General features: G+C 47.2%; 1 protein-coding gene across 1 annotated transcript; it reads right to left on the bottom strand.

Annotated features, from left to right (window-relative positions):
* Positions 1–266: 266 nt before the first annotated feature.
* Positions 267–11436, bottom strand: RAB5IF (RAB5 interacting factor). The gene is made up of 4 exons (XM_054046167.1): positions 11233–11436; positions 5157–5260; positions 2333–2462; positions 267–694 (listed from the first exon to the last, which is right to left on the bottom strand). Exons 1-4 carry the CDS (start codon positions 11365–11367, stop codon positions 653–655), a joined length of 411 nt encoding a protein of 136 aa, XP_053902142.1. The 5' UTR covers positions 11368–11436; the 3' UTR covers positions 267–652.
* Positions 11437–23168: the final 11732 nt, after the last annotated feature.

Here is a 23168-nt window from a genome sequence, read left to right as displayed (position 1 = left end):
CTAACTCTCCCCAGCAGAATTATGTAAAAATCCATGTCTTTAGCCAAGAGCATTTGAAAATTCTGGTGATCAAACTATTCTAAATTTAAAAAAAAATATGGTAACAATAGTCATTTTACTCAAATAAATCACATCTTTAATTATCTTCAAAGAAGCCAAGGGCAACCATTGAACTCCATGTACTACTTGAATGCTGCAGAGTTCTCCACTGAAAGTAACTTAAAGTGACTGCTGTTTTAAAACTGTATGTCTGAAGGACAACAATGGAAGACAAGTCACAATTTAATGACAGATTTCATCCAGAGGGTGAGGTAACTTACACAAATTAAATTAACAGATTCACCCTTTAGCACACAGGAGGTTGTTACAGTTATTGAATACAGTCATGGAAAAAGTTCAAAAGTTGAATAGTCTTGAACTGCTTTCAAAAATTGTGATGGCTTTTAAAAAAGTTCCAATAAGCAACACTTGTATAAAATCAAGACGGACTGGCTTCTCCGTTAGGGGAGCTGGGGCTGTTCCAGGCTCCTCGGACCACTGGTACAAAAAGGTGGCTGATTTTCATCTCCCACCAGTCCATTACAGGCTCTGATTTATTAAAATGTTCTTGGATTTATTGAAGACCGGAATGGGAGGCAAGGGCTGCAGACTGTCAGTCGTAGTGGATGGCAGTGTAAAAGATTATCCAAACAACCTGAAGAGAGGACAAACAAGGAGAGAAAGTGAAGGTTAATCAAGCCCCTGTGGAAAGGTTTCAAACATTTACCGCCCCCCCCATTATCACAAAAAAGAATGAATTTTTCAATAAGCCATGCTAGCGCTGTGAGTGGTGCTAGAGCACAACCACAAACAGAATCCAAGGTGCAACTCCATGGGGTAAGTCATTTTTACCATCAGAAATCCATCACTGTTTTCAGTAAGAGGCCCCTCTACTGGACAGGAAACTAAATTTCAACTTTGGGGCCACTGCGGACAGCTATAAGGAATGTGACATACCTCAGACTGGTGCAGTCTGCCATCTGATTGGCTTGGAGTCCTATCATGCCCCACACTGAAGTGCCACCAAAGAATCTATGCCCGCTTCAAAACACCCCCAAATGGGATGACAGGTATTTGGGGGGGGGGGAGGGGAAAGGAGGGGGGAATGCATAAAAGGAAAATATTTTAAAGGTGCAGTATTACTGACTCAGAGATCCTGAAAGATAAGGGCAGTGAATTCAAAATAACAAATGCCACGGCTCTAGATTAAACCCTGATGGAGATGGGGAGCAGATTTTAAAAATAAAGTTGCACTGCCATCATCATAGAACCATAGGGTTAGAAGAGTCTAGTCAAACCCCCTGCCAAGATGCAGGATTTGTTGTGTCTACACCATCCAAGACAGATGGCTACCCAGCCTCCTTTTGAAAACCTCCAGTGAAAGAGATGGCCTATTGTGGAAGCTGTTCCATTGTCCCACTGTTCTTACAGTTACGAAATGTTTCTTGAGATATAATCTAAACCTGCAGTGGTTTGAACCCATTGCCTCTTGCCCTGCCCTCTGTGGCAAGAACAACTTTTCTCCATGTTTTTTATGGCAGCCTTTCAAGTATTTGAAGACTGCTACCATGTCCCCCTCCTTAATCTCCTTTTCCAAACTAAAGATACCCAGTTCCTACAGCCTTTGCTCATATGGCTTGCATTCCATCCCTTTGATCTTTGCTGCTCACCTCTGGATCCTTTCTAGTTTCTCTACATCCTTTCTATACACTGGTGACCAAAACTGGACACAGTACTCCAGCCGAGGCCTAACCAGCACTGAATAGAGCAGTATCATCACCTCCTGTGACTTGCAACCAAAAATCGCATTTGCTTTTTTTGCAACAGCATCACATTGCTGACTCATGTTGAGGTTGTGATCCACCATAATCCCCAGATCTTTCTAAGCAGTGCTGCTGCCAAGCCAGTTATCCTTCTCTATTTGTGCATTTGGCTTTTCTTCCTTAAAGTGTAACACCTTATATTTGTCTTTGTTGGATTCATTTTGTCGTCTACAGTCCAGTTTTCCAATTTATCAAGATCCCTCTGAATTTTAATCTATCCTTCAAAGTGTTGGCAACCTCCCCAAGCTGTCTCATCTGTATGTTGGAGAGAGGGGGGAACACTAAGAATTAACTGACCTTACAACTGCTAAAGTACAGCCTTTCCCCTTGCTATGAAGTTTCTGCCCCTTAGCCCTCCCTTACCTAGGATTCCATGGCACGTTCCCACTCACTCATATCTCATCACTACTACTCCACAGGCAGTAACTGGAGCAACTGGAAAGGAAGCGAGGAGGAGGGGAGGGAATTACCAAAAACAGTGCAAACGATGTCATGAATCCTTCTTTCGTTAGCTCCCATGTGCCTCCATACTCCTCCTCGTCTATCTGTTGAAAGCTACTAAAATAGAGGTACAGGACGCCAGCATTGATCAGGCAGAATCTGGGGACAAAGATATTAGGAGCCATCATTTCCAAATTACAGGATAAAACCGTCTAATGATCTAATCAACATTACAGCCAAGGAGTAGGATGTTCTCCTCCTGTCCCCAGCTTGCTAGAGGCTCCAGTTCAAACTCTTCTACCTTCTGGAAAGAAAGCATGTAAGAGCAGATTCTCTCCAGTGCAGGGAATGTTAACTCTACCCACTTTTTTCCCAGCCTGTCAAGTGCTGGATCTACAAGTGCATCTATAGTCTGGCTTCATATAGTTGTAGCAGGGAATGAGTTCTTAGCCAAACCTAAGATTATCGCCATCACACTCTGCTAGTAGAGCACAGATTTGTGGCCCTATAGGCAGGGATTAGTAGTTAAATGCTCAGGAGATCACCAGCACAAAAGCTAAAACCCAAGGACTTAAATACAGTATCAGTCTCTTGGTCTCAGCACCAGTTAACTAAACCCAAGTCTAACAGAGCTCATCTCACCCTAAAAGACCCAGGGCCCAATCTGCTGTTTCCCTGTGACCGCACTTTATTGCCTGCTAGGTTAGTGTGCAGGTGATCCCTACAATCAGGTGCAGCATAGAGACAGGCCTGGACAGGCCAGAGGGGGGAATCTAATGTGGCCTGGGCAGATCTGTACCTTGGACATTCTGTGCTCCTGGCAAGTGCTAAGGGCCACCGCAGCTAGGGTGTAACTTTGGGCAACCATCAACCTGTCCCAGAGATCACACAAGCTCCAGTGCAGAGTTAAATCTGCCTCAAGAGACTCAGGATTGGGACAACCTGGGAAGTGAAAACTTGCCTTCAAACAGTGCACTTCTTGCAAGGAGAGCTGTGTGGGATGAGAGGAGGGTGGGAAAAGACTGGAGCTCTGTGCCAGATGGAAGGCAGGAGTCCTGCCTTCCATGTTGCTCTTAAAAGAGAACATGCACAACATTTACCAGAGAACCTACAATAGTCGTAGTTGCATTAACTGTATCTGGCACATTAGGAAACTGTTAAACACAAGCTCTCCAGTGTGGAAGATTCCACTGTTTACCAAATATCAGCTTCAGTTACTTTGATAACCTTCCACACAGGAACTCATTTGCTCAAACAGCTGGGAGACACACTGAACTAGTAAGTGAACACAAGCAAGAACACAGTATTTCTCATCTGTTGTTAGTGTCATTTAGTTTTAACTATTTATAACAGGGACTGAAAAACAAGCTCTCCAGTGGTTAATATAAAGCTTTCCCTGGGGCTCTTACTCAATTGCTGCAGAATTTAAGGTTTCAGTAACACAAAAAGTGTTTCTAGCCCTAAGAGTTGTGAAGATAATCTTCAAGATGCAAAATGATACAGCGTTTTCTTCCAGAGGCTGCAAACAGCCTCAATGTCTCTGCTGCTCGGAGCTTTCTCAGGCGGTTTCACAATGGTATTAACAAGACTAGTCAGGTTCAGTGCTACTATTATGAACCATGTGAGCAACAATGCAACTCTCCAGAATTGTATCAACGTCACACTGCTGCTGCTGGGAAAAATATGAGCACCAGCAGAAACAGGTACTGGAGAAGACACCCCCTGTGGTCAAAAACAGTCTGAAAGTGTAGAGAATCAGAGACTACCTTCTTTCCCCCTGCCTTCTTGCAGCAGCTAAGATGTCAGAGAGGGGAGGAGACAGAAAACTTCCCTTCCAGCACTTGGAGGGCTGTAAAGGTTTAAGTTTTTAAAGACATCAATTAGCCACAGGCAGATAGAAATATGGAGTCCCCCATCGGAACTGAGGGACAGCACCCCATATGAAATCCCAGTACTATTCCTCTTCAACACCTAGAGCACCGCCTCTGGTACCCCTCCCATTTTCTGTATTTACTTCTGTCTAGCAGGCTTGGTCCTTTAACTCATAGGTGGCTGGTAAACTTTCCAAACCCTGTTATAACATTTTTAATTAGTTTGCTCACTATAACACTGTGATGCCTTTACTAAGAAGGGAACAAGGATCCCATACATCTAGGCAGATTAGAGGTTTTATTATACATATGCATGGATATAAATCTAAAAAAAAAAAAAAAAGTTAATTTTGGATGCCCCTTCCCCTTACAAGGATATTGAAGGTACAGATTTTGTTAAAATAGTATCTCTCATGAGAGGGATGAGAGAACAGCAGAAGATGCCCAAGAATGATGTTTTGCTTGTTACAGTTTACATTTTCTACTGTTTTGGAGACACCTTTTTTATTTCAGAAGGAACAAACATCCCTAGTGGGACTGTACAGAACACATTCTGCAACAAGGGTACTCAACTTGGAAGCTGCAAACAATTATCGGGGTCGTAACCACCCTGCCTTTCCCATACGGATCCCAGTTACATGGGACGGGGGTCCAAGTATGGGGAAAAGGCATCATGGTATGGAAAATATTCAGAATATCTGCTCTAAAAGACAGAAATTGGACATTTCTCCAGTAAGTCTGAGATGTTTTTAAAGTAAAAAAACCTATTCAGAATAAAGGGGTGGAGGGAAGAGTTACAGGTGCCAATTGGCTCATGAGGTCACATGATTTATCCTTTGAACTATGATACAGTATTTAGAGGAAATGTCAGACTTTAATGCATTTCCAGCACCCTGCTGCTTTAAAATAGACTAGAGATATTGTGACCTCCACATCTGAAAAAAAGAAAAATACATGTCAGATAAGAGGAAAGAAACCTTACATTGCTATTCCCACAAATCCCTTCAGTGGAACTACACCCCAGATGACTCCCAAAATAACTGCAATGATCTGTCGGAACCAGTAGATCACGTCTAAAAACTCATCCTGAGGAGAGAGAAAAAACAGCAAAGTTTGATATCTCACATATAATATGTAGTTTAGATAAAACATTTATAAGAACCCCTCATGCAACTAACTTGGGAAAAAAATCAAGGCTCTGAACACAGATTGCTTTTCAAAAGAAAAAATATTTTAAGAAACAATATATAAAGTATTTGAAAGTAGCTAATGGCAATAGATGGATCCCACCCCTCTCTCCTTTTCTAAGTTCTGGCTTCAGTTTACAGTTCTCCCACTGGTGGGGGACACAGAGAACAGATCTTTAGTCCATTTGTTTTAGAATTAGATATTAAAAATGTTAGTAGCTCCAACTTTTCAGCTATTTATATTCTTTACCAGTTTTAAAAGCCTACATCATTCTTGTCAAGTATCAGGGGGTAGCCGTGTTAGTCTGTATCTACAGAAACAACAAAGAGTCTGGTGGCACCTTAAAGACTAACAGATTTATTTGGGCATAAGCTTTCGTGAGTAAAAACCTCACTTCTTCGGATGCATCCGAAGAAGTGAGGTTTTTACTCACGAAAGCTTATGCCCAAATAAATCTGTTAGTCTTTAAGGTGCCACCAGACTCTTTGTTGTTTACATCATTCTTGAGTTCTTTCCCATCACCCACAAACAAATGTTGCCGCAAAATCAGCACTCTCAAGCAACCACAAATGACAGAAACAGGTGTGTATGAATCATGGAGATAAAAAATCATCATCAGCAAGGAAAGATTTTCATTTTGAGTCTCCATGGGACTGTTAAAAAAAGGAGGAGGGGGAGAATCAGTTATGAAAAAAGATTTAAAGTTCAATTCTATTCCAAAGAGACTAAAAATGGCACCTACTTAAACTGCATCCCATATCTGTATTCAGAGTCATACCTGAATAGCTGAGTGACAGTAATGTATAACTTTCTATTCCTGTTCTCCTTGCAGAGATCATGAAGCTATGAACGTTTGTATTCTATTCTGCCACATACTTCAAATCAAAATTCAATTCTGCTCTCAAATACACCTTTGCAACTTCACTAAAGACAGGGAGCACTGGCATAACTTAGGACAGAATTTGGCCTACAGAATTTTTATTATGGGGTTGTAAAAGGTAGTTTGGGTTTCCACACTTCCCAGCATCTCAGCTTGTTTGAAGCCAATCAGGTAAAATAATGCATTAACATCCTCTCTCCATGCACTGATATTATACAGAAATCAATTTCTCCAAAAAGCTCAATATTTCTTATTTGAATGATGCAATCTTCATCATCAATTCACCTTCTATCATGTTCAGAGTCTATATTTTTTTTTTTTTAAGAAACATTTGCACGCAGAAGAAAGATGCTCAGGTGACTCAACTGTGGCAGCATCCGCAGGAGCTCTAATGACTCCTTCGCCATGTTGGCAGTGGCACCTCAGAGAAGTCCTTTCATTTGCACAATAACTGACAAACAGCACTGAAAACTCAAGCCCATTGCCCTGCTGATTGCGCTATTACAACAAAAAGGTCGGAGTCACAGCTCGCTTGTAGCAAGAAATGCAAAAATGTCACAATTTCAGCTAAAAATCACAGCCCACATTCTTCCAAATGTATTGTTATTTTTTTTAATTGCTAAAATAAGTATCTGATTCAAATAGAAAAAATACTAATATTGATATATTTTTTTAATGTAAAATTATACTAAGGCTTATTTTAATAGGAATGTGTAACATGCCTAAATTACATGGTTTTACAGGTTTTCTGTCATCTCCAAATACAACTTTATAAAAACAGAAAATAACTGCTCTCGGAGTTACGAAAGCAGCCCTGCATTATTTACGCTCTGCTCCCATTTGGAAAATCATATCTCTGACTCTGCAAACACATATGCGGGAACTTAATTTACACATGCAAGTAGTTCCAGTGACTTCAGAGGAACAATTTATGTGCTTAAAGTCAGGTATATGCATCCATTTTGCAGAATCCAGGCCTTAATGTGTTGTTTTAATGAAAGCTGAAAGAAAACCACAACGAATTATTGAGTAGCCATGACATTTGTAATTGAAAAAAATTGCAGAAGAGTTAAGCCATGACAGCATGACAGACACTCAGGGCTTGTCTTCACTACGGAGCGATGCTGCAATTGATGCAGTGGCATAAATTTAGCGGGTCTAGTGAAGACACGTTCAATTGATAGAACACTCTCCCATCAATTTCTGTACTCCGCCTCAATGAGAGGCGGAAGCAACGTTGGCGGGAGAGCATCTCCCGTCGACATAGCGTAGTGTGAACCCTGCGGTAAGTGGATCTAAGCTACGTCGACTTGAGTTATGCTACTAACAACACGAATTGCATAGCTTAGATCGACTGGCAGCGGTAGTGTTGACCTGTCCTCACACTCACCAGTTACGCTGTGCTACTCCCCAAATAGCCCAGCTGGATGACCATCATCTTACAAGAGATTTTTCACTTGACCACAGCTCAAAGACATTTGGATGTTTCCTTTGGCTTATTCCTAGTTTTGATTTTTGGATTGTGCAGGTAGAAATTGGATTTAACTCTAAAACCGAGTCAATGAGCTGAATCCTGCTCTTAGTTACCTTTGTATAAATCCATAGTCCACTGTGGTCAATGCAGTTACTCTGGATTTGTACTGGTGTAACAGAGTAGACTTTGGTCCTCTAAATACGTAAGTTGTAGAACTCACACTGAACATTTGTAACCAGTTACATTCTAAGACCTGTACAACAGGAGCAAATAACTCTTTTAAACCAGTAGTCTAAACAAATGATTTACATAAAAGGGGCAACTGCACTGAGAATATGAAGTCGTATTCACTTGGGACACTCACAAGGTGACAGTAAGACTAGCCTGATGTACAGACAGAGCGCAAAGCAAAAGGAAGCTGGAGATCTACTTATATCACCGCCACAGTATCTGAGCACCTCACAGATAATAAGTTCATCCTCACAGCACTCCTATGAGGTAGGAAGGTATTACTCTCATTTACTACAGATAGGGAATTAAGGCAGAGAAAGATTAAATGATTTGTTTTACAAAAATTACAGGGAAACTGTCTATTTTTGCAATAGAGGTGGTACATGTGACCAAATGAAACTCATCTAGCCTAAGATCTGGTCTACAGTTTAAAAATTTGCCAGTACAGTTATGCTAGTCAGGAGTGCAATTTACCCCACTTCAACTGATATAGCTATGTCCTAAGGTAGACACAATCATACCAGCAAAGAAGGCCTTCTGCCTGTACAGACTACCCTGTTCAGGTACCTGGTTTAAGCTATACTGACAAAGTAACTTTTGCTAGTACAAGCCGTCTCTCCACTAGGAGGGTTTGCCAATATACCACTACTGCCAGCAAGCATTTTTAAGCCTAGACAAGTCTACAGCAAGCACTAGAGCAGAGGTGGGCAAACTATGGCCCGTGTGCCACACCTGGCCCACGGGACCGTCCTGCCCGGCCCCCGAGCTCCTGGCCCGGGAGGCTAGCCTCTGGCCGCTCCCCTGCTGCTCCCCCTCCCTCACAGCCTCAGCTCGCCCTGCCACCAGTGCAATGCTCTGGGCGGCAGGGTTGTGAGCTCCTGGGGCAGCGCAGCTTCAGAGCCCAGCCTGACCCCGGTCTCTGTGCTGCGGCGTGGCCCGGATCCAGCTGGGCGGCGTGGCTGTAGCGCTGCCAGCCACTGGTGCTTCGGGCAGCGTGGTAAAGGGGCAGGGAGCAGGGGGGGTTGGATAGAGGGCAGGGGAGTTCAGGCGGTGGTCAGGGGTGTGGATAGGTGTCCAGGCGGTCGGGGGGGGGAGAACAAGGGGGTTGAATGGGGGCGGTAAGGAAGGAGGGGGGGTGGCTGGGGCAGCAGGGGGCGGTTGAATGGGGCAGGGGTCCCGGGGGGGGGCCATCAGGAATGAGAGGAGGGGTTGGATGGGGTGGCAGAGGTCCGGAGGCGGTCAGGGGACAGGGAGAGGGGATGTGTGGATGGGACAGGAGGGGGGAGAGCGGATAGGAGGTGGGGGCTGGGCTACGACCCCCTCCCCTAACCAGCCCTCCATACAATTTACGAAACCTGATGCAGCCCTCAGGCCAAAAAGTTTGCCCACCCTTGCACTAGAGGCTACATCTATGCCAGAAGTTTTCTGAAATCTTCCCACTGTTCTTCTAGCACTGCTGTAGCATTATCAGCACCAGTAGGAGGGCCAGTGTAAACTAGATACTGACATTTTTTACTAGCATTGCATGCTTCAGAACTAGTCTAAACCACCATGCAATATTTATCACCTTTCACAATGAGAGGCATATGTGGGAACGTGTTATCTTTTATTGAACCAACTTCTGTTGGTGAGAGAGACAAACTTTCAAGCCTCACAGAGTTCTTCTTCATGTCTGTGTGGCTCAAATGCTTGTCTTTCTTACCAACAGAAGTTGGTTCAATAAAAGTTATTACCTCACCAACCTTCTCTCTCTCTAATATCGTAGGACTGACATAGCTACAGCTACATCTCATTGCAATAGACGTGTACGGAGAGATTTTCTTTTAACAATTTCCTTCCTTCCTTCCCTTTTTATGCATGCAAAACATGAGATTGCTTGTTTGTGTGTGATGTTAGGTGCCCTATTCAGTAGGAATCCACTACCTGCTTCTATATCATTCCAAAATCTCAGCTTCCTTCCAGCTCACACCTTTCATCAGACGTGGCTCACTGATAGAGTCAGGACAGGTCTACGCTTAAAATGCTGCAGAGACAACGGTGCAGCTATGCCACTGAAACGCTTCAGTAAAGATGTTACTATGCCAATGGCAGACTTCTCCCATCAATAGTCAATTCACCTCTATAAGAGGCGGTAGCTATGTTGACATAAGCCCTCCAGGCAACAGCATTGGTTAGGTTGGTATAACTGCATCGTTCAGGGGTGTGGACTTTTCACACTCTGAGTAACGTAGTTATACCAATATAAGCTCATAGCATAGACCTGGCCTAAATTAGCACAAACTAATTCACAGTATCCTAAAGAGCAGCACAAGTTGGAAAATGCCTTTAGCTGTTTGCATGGGAAGTTTTATAGCTCCAATTATTAAAGAAAAGTTACGAAATCAGCACGTAGACTGTCTCCAACACAGAGCACTGCAATTTCACCCCAAGTCTCTGTGCCTTAGTCTCACAGGAAAGAAACGACTAGTCTGATTTCAGAAAAATACTCAAATAGGGTTTCTGAGGATGTGCCAAACAAACTGCCTGAGAAAAACATTTTTAAAAGGTGTCGAGTATCAAAGGGGTAGCCGTCTTAGTCTGGATCTGTAAAAGCATCCGAAGAAGTGGGTATTCACCCACAAAAGCTAATGCTCCAATACATCTGTTAGTCTATAAGGTGCCACAGGACTCTCTGCTACTTTTAAAAGGGCTTTCCCAGCTCATGGGGCTACAAGTATCCTCAACCCTCCCACTGCCCGTGGGTGACCTCATGAGGTGGGCAGCAGCAGCACCTCCCAACCCTCCCAGCACCCACAGGTGACCCCCAGCAGGCAGCAGTAGCCCCCCCAACCCTCATGGGTGACCCACAGCAAGTGGCAGCAGCCCCACCCCAACCCTCCCAGCGCCCACGGGTGACTCCCAGTGGGCGGCAGCAGCAGCCCCCCAACCCTCCCAGCACCCACGGGTGACCCCAGCAGCCCCCCAACCCTCCCAGCGCCCACGGGTGACCCCAGCGGGCGGCAGCAGCAGCCCCCCAACCCTCCCAGCGCCCACGGGTGACCCCAGCGGGCGGCGGCAGCAGCCCCCCCAAACCTCCCAGCACCAACGGGTGACCCCAGCGGGCGGCGGCAGCAACCCCCCAAATCTCATAGGTGACCCCCAAGGGGCGGCAGCAGTTCCCCCCAGCGCGCACGGGTGACCCCAGCGGGCGGCACCCACCCCCCCAAACCTCCCAGCGCCCGTGGGGAGACGAGCACCACCCCCCGCCCAGCCGGGCCGGGCCCCCCGCGCGGGCCCCGGCCGCACCTTGTCCTCCCAGGCGGAGTCGCTCCGCAGCGCCTTGCCCCACACCGAGCCGCGCAGCGCGCCGCCGCCGTTGGCCACCAGGTGCTGCTGCGGGTGAGACAACGGCGGCTCCTCCTTCCGCCGGGCGCCGCTCATCTTCCCCAGGCCCCACCACAGGCCGCCCCGCTGCCCTCAGGCCCCGCGGTCACTGCAAGGGAAGCGGCGCACGTGACGGCCGGCTCTTGGGATCAGCCAATCACATCTCTCCCTGCCGGGGAGGGGCGGGGCTGAAGCCGGACTGCCCTCTATCGCACGATGGGGAGGGTCCGTTGCCTTCCCTACGGCAGGAGGGAGGGGTCATTCTGAAAAGCGTTGCTGTTATTCCCTGGAGGGTGGGGCCTGAGAGCGGGAGACAGGAGCTGCAGAATGGGGCGGGGCTTTGGGAAGGAGCGGGAGGGGCTTTGGGAAAGAGCTGGGGGGGACCTCTGCCACAGGGAGGAGGGGAGCTGCAGAGGGATAGGGGGCAGATGTCCCATTGAAGAGCCCAGAGTCCCTCTGGAGCTTCCCATGCTCTCTGGTCTCCTCTGGGAGCTGTACTCCATACAGGGGAGCCGTCCCTCTGGGGTGGGGCATAGCCACAGGTTAACCCCCCACAGCAGCTTCTCAGATCTACTACACCTGCCAGCCTCTAGAGCTTCCCCTCCAAGGGCCTCAATGCACGTAAGAACAGAAGAACAGCCATACTTGGTCAGACCAAAGGTCCATCTAGCCCAGTATCCTGTCTTCCGACAGTGGCCAGTGCCAGGTGCCCCAGAGGGAATGAACAGAACAGGTAATCATCAAGTGATCCATCCCCTGCCACCCATTCCCAGCTTCTGGCAAACAGAGGCTAGGGACATGGGCGCTGACTCCATGGGTGCTCCAGGGCTGGAGCACCCACGGGGAAAAATTAACAGGTGCGCTGCACCCACCGGCAGCCAAGCTCCCCACTCCTCACCTCCTTCTCTCCCCTCTCAGCACGCCACATTCCTGTTTCTCCCCCTCCCTCCCAGCGCTTCTCACCATGTAACAGCTGTTTGGCGGTGCTTAGGACTTTCCGGGAGGGAGGGGAAGGAGCGGGTACGCGACGCACTCAAGGGAGGAGGCGGAGAAGAAGCAGGGCAGGGGTGGGAACTTGGGGGTTGGGGGTGGAATGGCAGCAGGAAGGGGGCAGGGCTGGGGTGGAAAAAGGCGGGATGGGACGGGGACTTTGGAGAAGGGGTGGAATGGGGGTGGGGTGAGGGCGGGGAAGAGGCGGGACCCGGGGCGGGGCCGGGGTGGTCAAGCACCGGGGCAGAGGGGAAGCCAGCGCCTATGGCTCAGGACACCATCCCTGTCCACTTCATAGACACCAACCGTCCCTCCCAACAGAGACTCTTCACAGGGCAGGCAGCACCAGTCGTTTTCCTGGGAGGTGGCGAGGAAGTATTTGTGAGAGATATGGCAATATCTTTCGGATATCGTTTTGAATTAATTTTAAATAGCTTTGGGATCCATGGCATTATAAATGCAAAATTTATGTATTATTGTGGGATTGCACGTAAATTCCCTAGGGGAGACACATGGCTAGTGTATACCCTGGGAGGTGTTCAGAGCTTCAAGGGACTATTTTAAACAATGTGCTATGCAAGAGGGAACTTTTAGAACAAACAAAATTAAGTGGCTTAATATCTTGGGGGAGGAAAATGCAAATGATCACATCCAGACCCAACCTTTTAAAGCTACACCCTGAGAAGAGACCCACTGTCTGACTGATTACCTATTCATGGTCTCTGAAGATCAAAGGAGGTCAAAATTGGGTTGCCAATTTTGGTTAGACGCATTCCTGGAGGTTTTGTCACATGACATAATCTTTAATTAAAGATTAATCTTTAATTCCTGGAGACTCCAGGACAATCCTGAAGAGTTGGCAACCCTATCAAAGACCCAAGCTATATAAAGGAAAGGTTACCTATGCAGGGGCAGCAGGTTTGTATAATTTTTGGTGGTGCCCAGAACGGGTCCAAGTTCCACCCCCCCACACACCTGCCTAAGGCTCTGGGAGGGAGTTTGGGTGCGGGAGGGGGTTTGGGGTGCAGGCTCTGGGAGGAAGTTTGGGTGTAGGAGGGGTGTGGGCTCTGGGATGGAGTTTGGGTGCTGGGTGCAGGCTCTGGGCTGGGGCAGGGGATTGTGGTGCAGGAGGGGGTGTGGGAAGGGGTTTGGGGTGCTGGATGCAGGAGAGGGTTTGGGTGCTGGGTGTGGGCTCTGGGAGGGGATTTGGGTGCTTGGTGCAGGCTCTGGGCTGGGACAGAGGGTTGGGGAGCGGAGCGTGGGGCCGGACCAGGGATGAGCAGTTTGGAGTGCAGCAGGCAGGCTACCCCAGGGCTGGGGGCCAGAGAGGACTCCCCCCAGCCCTCTCCCCGCCGGCAGCAGTGAGCTCTGGGGGAGAGGGGGAGGGACCCCCCTCCCTAGCCCCCCGGCATGACACTCACCCAAGCCCCCCCAGGGCAGCAAGTTATATGGGCCCGCGGTGCCTGGGCTCCAGCAAATTCAGGGCCTGGGGGCCTGGCTCCATCAATGTTCTGGGCTGGGTCTCTCCCCCAGCCCTGCCTGCCACTCCGCGCACCTCCCCCGGCCCCATCTGCCACCCCTGCGCACCTCCCCCGAGCATCCCTGCCTACCCCGGGCAGTGGGCGGCTGCCCCCTGCAGCTCCGTGCTGCGCTCCCTTACCGGCCGCAACATTAGGCCACGTTGTCTTCCCTCTACAGCCGCTATAGGATATTCAGGAGAATCCCCATAGTTGATTTACACTGTTGGGTAATTTGGAGAAGCAGAATGTAGTTTCCTACAATTCAAGGGCAAGGCACCTGCGTTAACACTCCAGTTTTGATATAAAGTACCCAGGGGTTCTTAAGAACCACAAGCAATCAGTTGCCCAGTATGATGTGCATTCCAACAGATAACACCTCTGACAGCAGCACTCCAGCAGCACCTATACAGGCTATCTGAGGAAACAGAGGACAAGTATGAAAAATACTGAACCAAGCTTATTCTGAGGTATTAAGAAGGATGGTCTAGTGATTTGAGCACTGAATTATGACTCAAGAGACCTGGCTTCAATTCCTAGCTCAACCATAGACTTCTTGTGTGACCTTGGGCAAGTTGCTGTAAAATGCGGGTAGCACTTCCCTATCTTACAGGGGTATTGCAAAGATAAAATCCCTTAATGATGGTGAGGCACTCAGGTACTAAGGTGGTGAGGATCACATGTGTGGAGAAATTTTTTTAGGGGACAACTCCCCACAATGTTTATTTGTATTACAAAATCCTGCGTTTATATCACTGTGTATTGTCTGTTACATGACTGTTACTTGAAATGACACGCATTTAATCTGATCAAATGTTTCTTAGTAACTCCTTATTGAATACAGGACTTGAGGCACTCAAGAAGGAATGTCCTTTAAAATAGAAAATGTGGGGTTAGTCAAAAGGAGTTCTGTCTGTGTCCCAGTTAATTCAATCAGACACCCATGCAAACCATCTGAGGCCTGCAAGGCGCATTCCAGCTCCAGAAATCATGCTGTTGGTTGTATCTGCAATTAAAACAATAATTTGAATATCAATGGGGTCCTAATAACTCAGCCATTATTATATTATATTCATGCGTTATGAAAGCAGCAGCATTAAGCCTAGATCAGTTGTATTTCTCACGAGAAAGTGAGCTGAGAATCACTTTAACTGCATCCCAGTGGAATAATGCGGGAATAATAAACCATCCTTGGCTGACCTATATTATGGTTGATTCAACTGAAGATTCTCTTTAGGATGTACTCTGCATCCTCAGGCAGTCATAAATGAGGCTGATAGAAATTGTGGGGTGGAGATGGATAGCAGACTTACATATGAGCTGAAAGCTATGTCCACAGCCACGGACAAGACTTGCATGGTTTGGGTTTGTCATGACAAGGAAAAGTGCTTGAGTTTAGGTCAGGTTTAGCTCATACATGCATGCTATTCCTCACCTGAACTTGACCTCTTTTCCTAGTAGAAATGTAGGGTAACTGCGAGTGATAAAGTGTTACCCTGCATCTACACAAGGAAAATGGACAAGTTTAGTTCCAACTGAGCTAGCACATGGCAGCTAAACCCGGTCCAGACTCAACCACTTTTCCTAGTCAAGACAAACCTTTTAACAGAGAGGTGTTTCTCCGATACCTGAATCCAAATGTCAAACCTTAAGGGCGGACTGGGGATGTGATCTGGCCCTGAAGCATCTAAGTATGCTTTTCAGCTCCAGCAAACCATAATTTGGTGACCAATGAGAGCAGCTGAGCTAGCTCAGAGGGTTTCACATGCATCGTATCTTTGCTGTTGTTAAGGCTTACTAGGTTTGGGAAGGAGAGGGGCCCCATTATACTTGCTTTTCGGCCCATAATAGAGTATGCAATATGTTTATAAACTGTATGGATGGAGAGAGAAATGTATATGGTTCTTCCATTGATCTGCTTATATGAGACTCGTCACCATACTGTCTGAACACCTCACAGCACTCCTGGGAGGCATGAAAGACACACAAAGTCTGTGTCAGGCCTAGGAATGGAATCCAGATCTCCTGAGTTCCAGTCTGGTACCTTGGCCATGAGATTATCCTCCCTTCTTTTAGCAGGCCTACCGGTCTAACTCAGAACAAAATGTCCTACTGGACTAAATGGTCTTGGGGTTAAATCAGAGGACTAGGAGTCAGGAGAGCTGAGTTTTATTTCCAATTCTGCCAACTGCTTACATTGTGACTTTGGGCAAGACATATAGAGTCTCTGTATCTCTGTTTCCTGATCTGTTAAATGAAGATGATGACACACATCTGCCTGGTTGACTGCTGGGAGTTACTCTCCCACTGTGACCTGTGCATTACTACTATCGAGCAGAACCCATTTGTCCACTAGATGGCAGGAAATTTACATCTTTAGCTGCTTGTTCCGCTAACTGCTCTGCTGTCTCACCCTGGGAATTTCTTTCAGCTGGGATCAGACATGCAGTCATTAGAGTAAAAGATACCGTGGAGTTGGCAGTATTTGCTTAAACTATAATTTACCCAGTGAGAAGGAAGCTGGCTATACCTCTGCCATACAGATCAATTAAACGGAGTAAGAACTGGCTAACTGACAGATCTCACAAAGGGGATGTCGACAGGGAATCATCATCATCAAATGGGGGTTTTCTAAGAGGGTTCTGCAGAGATCAGTACTAGGCCTGATGCTATTCAACATTTTCATTAGTGATCTGGATGTAAATATAAAGTCACTACTGGAAATATTCATGGGTGACACAAAGATTGGTGGAGTGGTAAATAACGAGGAGGACTGGGCAGTCATACAGAATGATCTGGAGCGCTTGGTAAGTTGGGCCCATTCAAACTAAATGCATTTCAGTGCAACCAAAATGCACAGTTTTCCATCTAGGAACCAGGGCTACAGGCCACATCTACTGAATGCGGGACTGTCTCCTGGAAAGCAGTGACTTGGAAAAAGATTGAGGAAGCAATAGTGGACTAGTAACAGAACATGAGATCCCAGTGCACTGTTGAGGCCAAAAGGGTTAACACGATCCATGGATGTATGAACAGGGGAGGAGTGAGTGGGAACAGGGAGGTGATTTTACCTCTGTATCCAGCGGTGGCAAGACAGATACTGCAATATTATGTACAGTTCTAGTGTCTACGTTCTTAAAAGGATGTTGAAAAATTGGGGAGAGTGCAGAAAAGAGCCACAAAGGTGATTCGATGGCTGGAGAAAATGCCTTATAGTGAGAGACATCAAGAGCTCAGTCTGTTTATTTTATCAAATTGAAGATTGAAAGGGGACTGGATTACCGTGTAGAAATACCTTGATGAGAAGAAAACACCGGGGTACTAAAGGGCTCTAATCTCTCAGAGAAAGGCATATGAAGAACCAGTGGCTGAAAGCTGAAGCCAGATAAACTCAAATGAGAAACTAGGCACATTTTTAACAGTGAGGCTGATTAATCACTGGAACAAACGCCCAAGGGAAGTGGCAGATTATACAGCACTTGATGTCTTCACATCAAGATTGAATGACCTTCTGGAGGATGCTTTAGCCAAACACAAGTTATTGGGCTCAATACAGGGATAACTGGTGAAATTTAATGGCCTGTGTTATAGAGAAGGTCAGATTAGATAATCTAACGATCCCTCCTCGCCTTAAACTCAGTGAATCTATAAAAAACAACACTGCTTTCAGGTCCTATTAAAATGCCAAATATAAAAGAAATGACAACGCTGATCTTCCTACAGGTTCAGGCAAATTAAAACCATCCCCCTGCATTCTGTGTGATGGCCTCTGTGTGCTGAAGGAGCTGTAATAATACAAATTGGAACATGTCAGAAGCTCTTTGATGATTTAGGATTAGAGGGGGAAGGACAGAGTGTGCCAAGGCTGCATTGGCCACTTGCCAGGAGCCCAAAGTGTACCTACATTTTACCATAAACAGGTGCACATAACTGAGATTTTTGCTTCCCTTTGTAGCGTCCTTGAGAGATGAACAGAAAGAGCTTTGTGTTTGAATTCACCAGCCATAAGTATGTTATGCGTAGGGTGTTCAGCTGTGGAACAAGCTACCTGAAGGCGGGAGGGTGAGACTGAACCAAAAATGATCTGTCCTCAGTGCACACTGCTAAATATAGGAATTGCCATATTGGGTCAGATCCAAGGTCCATCTAGCCCAGTATCCTGCCTCTGACAGTGGCCAGTACCAGACGCTGCAGAGGAAGGTGCAAGAACTGCACTGGAAGCAAATGTGTGATAATCTGCCCCTACACAAGTCTCATCCTGGTCTCTAATAGTTAGATTTAAATACACCTGTCCACAATGGCTTTCCCACCCGAGCAAAGACCAGGCACTTCCAACACTCCCCATAGTGACACAGCAACCAAAGCCTCCCAGTCCATGCAAGAGGTGAAGAGCAGAACCCTCTGAGGCCCTCTGTGGAGAATGCTATGCAGATCTGAACCTTTGTATTTAACTCCTGGATACTCTGTTGAGAGGCCCTCTATGGATACTGAGGTCCTGAGCACCCAACCTCACCCAGCTGGGATGCTAAACGTCAATACTGCACCACTGGTTTGCTTTCTTGGTGTTTCTTTTTGTCCATCCACCACTTGTTCAGGCGGAGAGAGACAAGGACATAAAAGGCCAGGCCAAATTGTGAACCCAGGGCCTGATTTGCCACAGCACAGTGCAGGGCCAGCTCCAGCTTTTTTGCCACCCCAAGTGGCGAAGTGAAGGGGGAAAAAAAAAAAAAAAAGATAAAGCCACGATCAGCAGCACTTCGGCGGCAGCCCCACCACGCCGCTTCATTCTTCGGCGGCAGTTCGGTGGCCGGTCCTTCCCTCCGAGAGGGACTGAGGGACCCGCCGCCGAAGACCCGGACGTGTCGCCCCTTTCCATTGGCCGCCCCAAGCACCTGCTTCCTTTGCTGGTGCCTGGAGCCGGCCCTGGCACAGTGGAATCATGCCATTGACATCAGAGGAGTTAGACCAGCATAGAACCTCTGGAACACAGGAGGCCTCAGGCCCCAGGGTATTCTTATGCTCACATCTTTCTCGTGTTCCTGTCCGTCTGTCTCACCATCAGAGAGGCCCTCCAAGCCACCTGCCCATCTTCCCTGCTCTTCTCTGAGCTAAGCACGGTTTAATAACTGATTGGACTGCTCAGGTCTTATGTGCACGGGTCTGTTTTGGGGGCACTCCCCGCCCTGCACGTTTGCACACACACACACACCCCTCAGTTCACTAGCAGTATTGCAGCTCCACCAGAAGCAGCAGCAGCAGCAATAATCCCTAGCTCTTACATTGTGCTTTTCACCTGTAGTGTGGATGGGCCTGAGGTGGCTGCAAGAGCTTTACTCCTGTGTCATCTAGGTCTGCTCTGAACAGGGCTCGGTGACATGGTGATACAAACACTGGTGCCTTCTCTACACTCGTGCTTCCGCCTCTCTGGCTACTACCTGGGGAGATGCACCAGTGCCAGTGTAATGCTGGGGGTTTGCTCCACTGAGTGTAGTGCAGATGCACAAGTAGGGCACTGCCCATCAGTAGATCTCATAGCAGGTCAGTACCATTGTCCCCATTTTAGAGATGGGGAAACTGAGGCACGGTGCGGCAAAGTGACTTGCCCACAGTCACCCAGAAGGACAGTAGCAGAGCCAGCAATAGAACCCATTTCTCCAGTCCATTGCTCTATCCATGAGGCCACACTGTCTCTCCATGACATTGGCCCATCACCCTCCTGATTCTGGCCTGTCATTACTGTATATTTTGCAACCGAAGTCAAAGCAGTCAGACTTGTAGCCTGGAGAACAGAGTACCTTCTGTGCAGATCAGAGAGGAAAAGTGGCCCTGTGGGCCAGTCCTTAAATCCTTACTCCTGTAAAACTCCCCAGGAAGTCAATGGGTGTGTTGGAGTAATGGCTTTGGGCCAGGCCCTGTGTTTACTGCCAGTCTTTCAGGGTCTTTTCTGGCTGCCCTGGCTTCACGAGAAGCAACAGGATCTCTCAGAATGGCCAGTAGGTGTCAGCATCGATTTTCATTTTCCCTAGGATGTTTTTAAAGCCAGAAGCGAATATTATAGAACAACCACAGGACAGAGCTCAGATGTAACCAAGGCTCTGCAGTGGAGAGAGATAAAGTCTGGATCGCAGAGTTGCTGGCCTGAGCAGAGGGATAATAATGACTAACCACCCTCTGGCTCTTCCTGCATCAATCCCCCACACTGCAGAACCATTGACATTCAAGGGCAACATTTCCTGGAACTCTTCAGGCTTTTCGGAGTGTTTCATTGATGCTTCTCCTGAGGGCCGTCCATCTGCGATCCCTGGCTCATCTTCCAGCCATGCCTCTTTCATGGGAAAGGATACTGTCGAGCAGAGCATTGAATGGTTTTCATTTGTCATCTGCTTTCCCTCTCCGCAGTTCCCTGTGCTTTGAATGAAGCCGAAAAGAATCTGTTTGCTTTTCTTTGGCAACAGCTTCACCATATGGGGCATGAGCCAACCAAAGGCTGCCCCCTCGGGCTGCAGTCCCGTCAGACTTTGCACGGAATTCAGCATCAGGCCTTGTCATTGCTTGGCTAGGAAGCCTCCAAAGGAAACCCAGGGTTTGGCAGGAAGTGGTTGTAGTGAGTCAGTGAGCGGGGCTCTTCCCGGTGATTCAGTCAGCCCTGAATCACTGGCCCTGTGTGCTGGAGATGGTGTCTTTTGTCTGAGACATAAAACACAGGCCCCCATCGCTGCTCATTAAAGAGCCAATGATTTGGGGGTTTTGTGTTTTTTTACTGAGCGGGGTGTCCTATCCACATCCCTATTTATTTAGGTAACTGCATTTTGCTTCTCTAAAATTCCCCTGGCAGTGTCAACTGGGTACAGTACTCTACTATTCTCATGGATTTGTAGTAAGGCAGCACCAAGAAGCCCCAGCTGCGAGAGGGTCCTGTTGCACTAGGCACTGCACAGACACATCGTGAGAGACAGTCCCTACCCCAGAGAGTTTATAGTCTTACAGCTCCTATCCAACAGTGCGTGGGTGGCCTTGCTGCAGACAGGCAGAGTAGCATTGGTGTCAATTTCAAAATTGGTGGGGGGGGGGGGGGGAAGAATCTAAAAACAAACCAAATCTCAATAGCATGTCCCCCCTGCTTCCCACATTTTTCTACTAACTCTAGTTCTGGCCCTATGAGGCACTGAGCATCCTCCACTTCCATCAGAGTCAAAGGGAATGGAGAGACCTGCAGCTGGCACGGATCAAAACCAACAGGCCTGATCCAGCAAAACCTCCTGGGTGCCATCTCAATGGCCGTACCCCTTGTTGTGGGAGTTTGCAGGATCGGGCCCCACATTCATCACTTTCAAAATGTAAACCAGTCTCTAGGGTTGAACGGTTGGGGTTGCAGCAGAGCAAGCCAGCCAACAGGAAGGGAATGTGGGTGACAAGCTGTTGCCATCTGGATCTGAGTCTGCTAACCACCAGCTTCACAAACCCTGCCAGTTCCCCTGAGCTGTAAACAGGAGCGATGGAGCCTGCAATGCAATGGAAAAACACATCAAAATCAGGTCCATTGGGGCAGGACTTCTTTAGCGCTCCCCAAGAGCTGCCTTGGAGGCCTGGGCACCACAGCGCTCCTCAGAGGGGACACAGGCCTGTAATAACATTGCGCATGGGCTGGAAATACATAGGACCAGGACCAAGTTGTCAGAGGCGGATTAAGGTTTCCTGGGGCCCTGGGCCAGAGCAAGTGCCCCCCATTCCTCCTGCAGCCCCGTCCCCTTCCGACTGCTGCCCTACCCACAGCCCCACCCCTTTCTGTCCCTTCCCCGGGGGCGGGGCCAGCCCCTGTTACACTGAGGGTCCCCCCCCCCATTCCACCCACACACACACTGCAGCTCTCTAGTGGTCAGATCACTAAAAGAGGTTTATGAGTAGGCCTGGAAGGATTAGGTTTTTATTGGTAAATGTTGCTAAACGTGAATTTCACAGTGTGCCCGATGAAAAGATATTTCTATCTATAATAATTGAAATTTACAGATAGGCAAAGTCAGAAAAATGAGAACCTTGAGAACCTATAAGAGTTTGATTTAAGGATGTTCAGTTTGTATATTTTGACATGTGATGTTGACAATTTGTGTCGTAGTTGTTATAAAACTAACTTTTTTAATCTCAACGTCTACTCTCATTAAATAATTATTGTCTGACTCCCTCCCCACATAATTTCCTGCAACTGTGAAAATGTAAATGGATACACATTTTAAAAAGTGCTTAAACCCCATAATTTTGCACAACTGTGAAAAATGATATCGATAAAAATTGGGGGGAAATGCTTAAAAATATACATCAATATCTATCAACATTATTTTAAAAATGAATTCTGCCAAGCCTGTTTATGAGTCTACTACTGCCATCAAGCTAACACACCTGGTCCATTAACTCGAGCACTAGAAGCTTTCGGATCCAGACATTTCAAACAGGGGCATCAATGCAGTTACAACAGGAATATATAGCTGAACCAGGTGTTTAGCACAGCTAGTAATGGAGAGACATGTGCACATAAATAAGACGTATTTATGTACCTCTACGTACTTACGTGGCATTCTTCATTGTAGTGTCTCACACACATTCATGGATTTTATCTTCACATCTGTACAATGCAGGAAAACATTATCCCCTTTGTACAGATGGGGAAACCAAGGCACGGGTTAGTTTAAGTGATTTGTCCATGGTTTCACAGGAGATGAGTGGCTGAGCTACAAATGGTACCTGGATCTTCTAAGCCCCAGTCCTGCGCCCTATCCACTAGGTCATCCATCCTCTGAGAGACCAGCATGAACATGGAGAGCTATATACTGCAAATAAAGACAGGCTGCTGACCTGCTAGGGAGCAGAAAACTTTCTTATCAGTAGAAAAGCCTTTTCTACACTAGGTTTCTTTGCTCCAGATTTCCTATTGTTAGCCCCAGTGGTTCAACTCCCTTGGAGGTACCAGCAGTTTCAGCACCAATATAGACAGGGCATTGGCAACAGCCAGCATTTTAACCACTGTGTTACGTAATAATAAGAATACCTACCTCTTATACAGCGCTTTTCATCAATAGATCTCTGAGTGCTTTACAAAGCATCATTGCCATTTTACAGATGGGGAAACTGAGGCATGGAGCAATACAGAGACATGCCCAAGGTCACCCAGAAAGCCAGTGGCAGAACTAGGAAGAGCCCCCAGGTCACTTGAGGCCCCAGGGTTAGCTAGGGAGGTCACCCATCTGGTTTTAACATGGGCAGTCTTCTTTTTGGGTTGCTTGTCCGCATTCAGTACTCAGACAGAACTGGACGTGGTGTTGTCGGTATCGGATGGGGGACACCATTTTAAAAAGCACG

Source organism: Malaclemys terrapin, chromosome 12 (assembly GCF_027887155.1).
Source record: "Malaclemys terrapin pileata isolate rMalTer1 chromosome 12, rMalTer1.hap1, whole genome shotgun sequence".
Classification (NCBI taxonomy): Eukaryota; Metazoa; Chordata; order Testudines; family Emydidae; genus Malaclemys; species Malaclemys terrapin.
The sequence above is the reverse complement of the archived record's forward strand: the minus strand, read 5'-3'. Positions and strand labels throughout refer to the sequence as shown.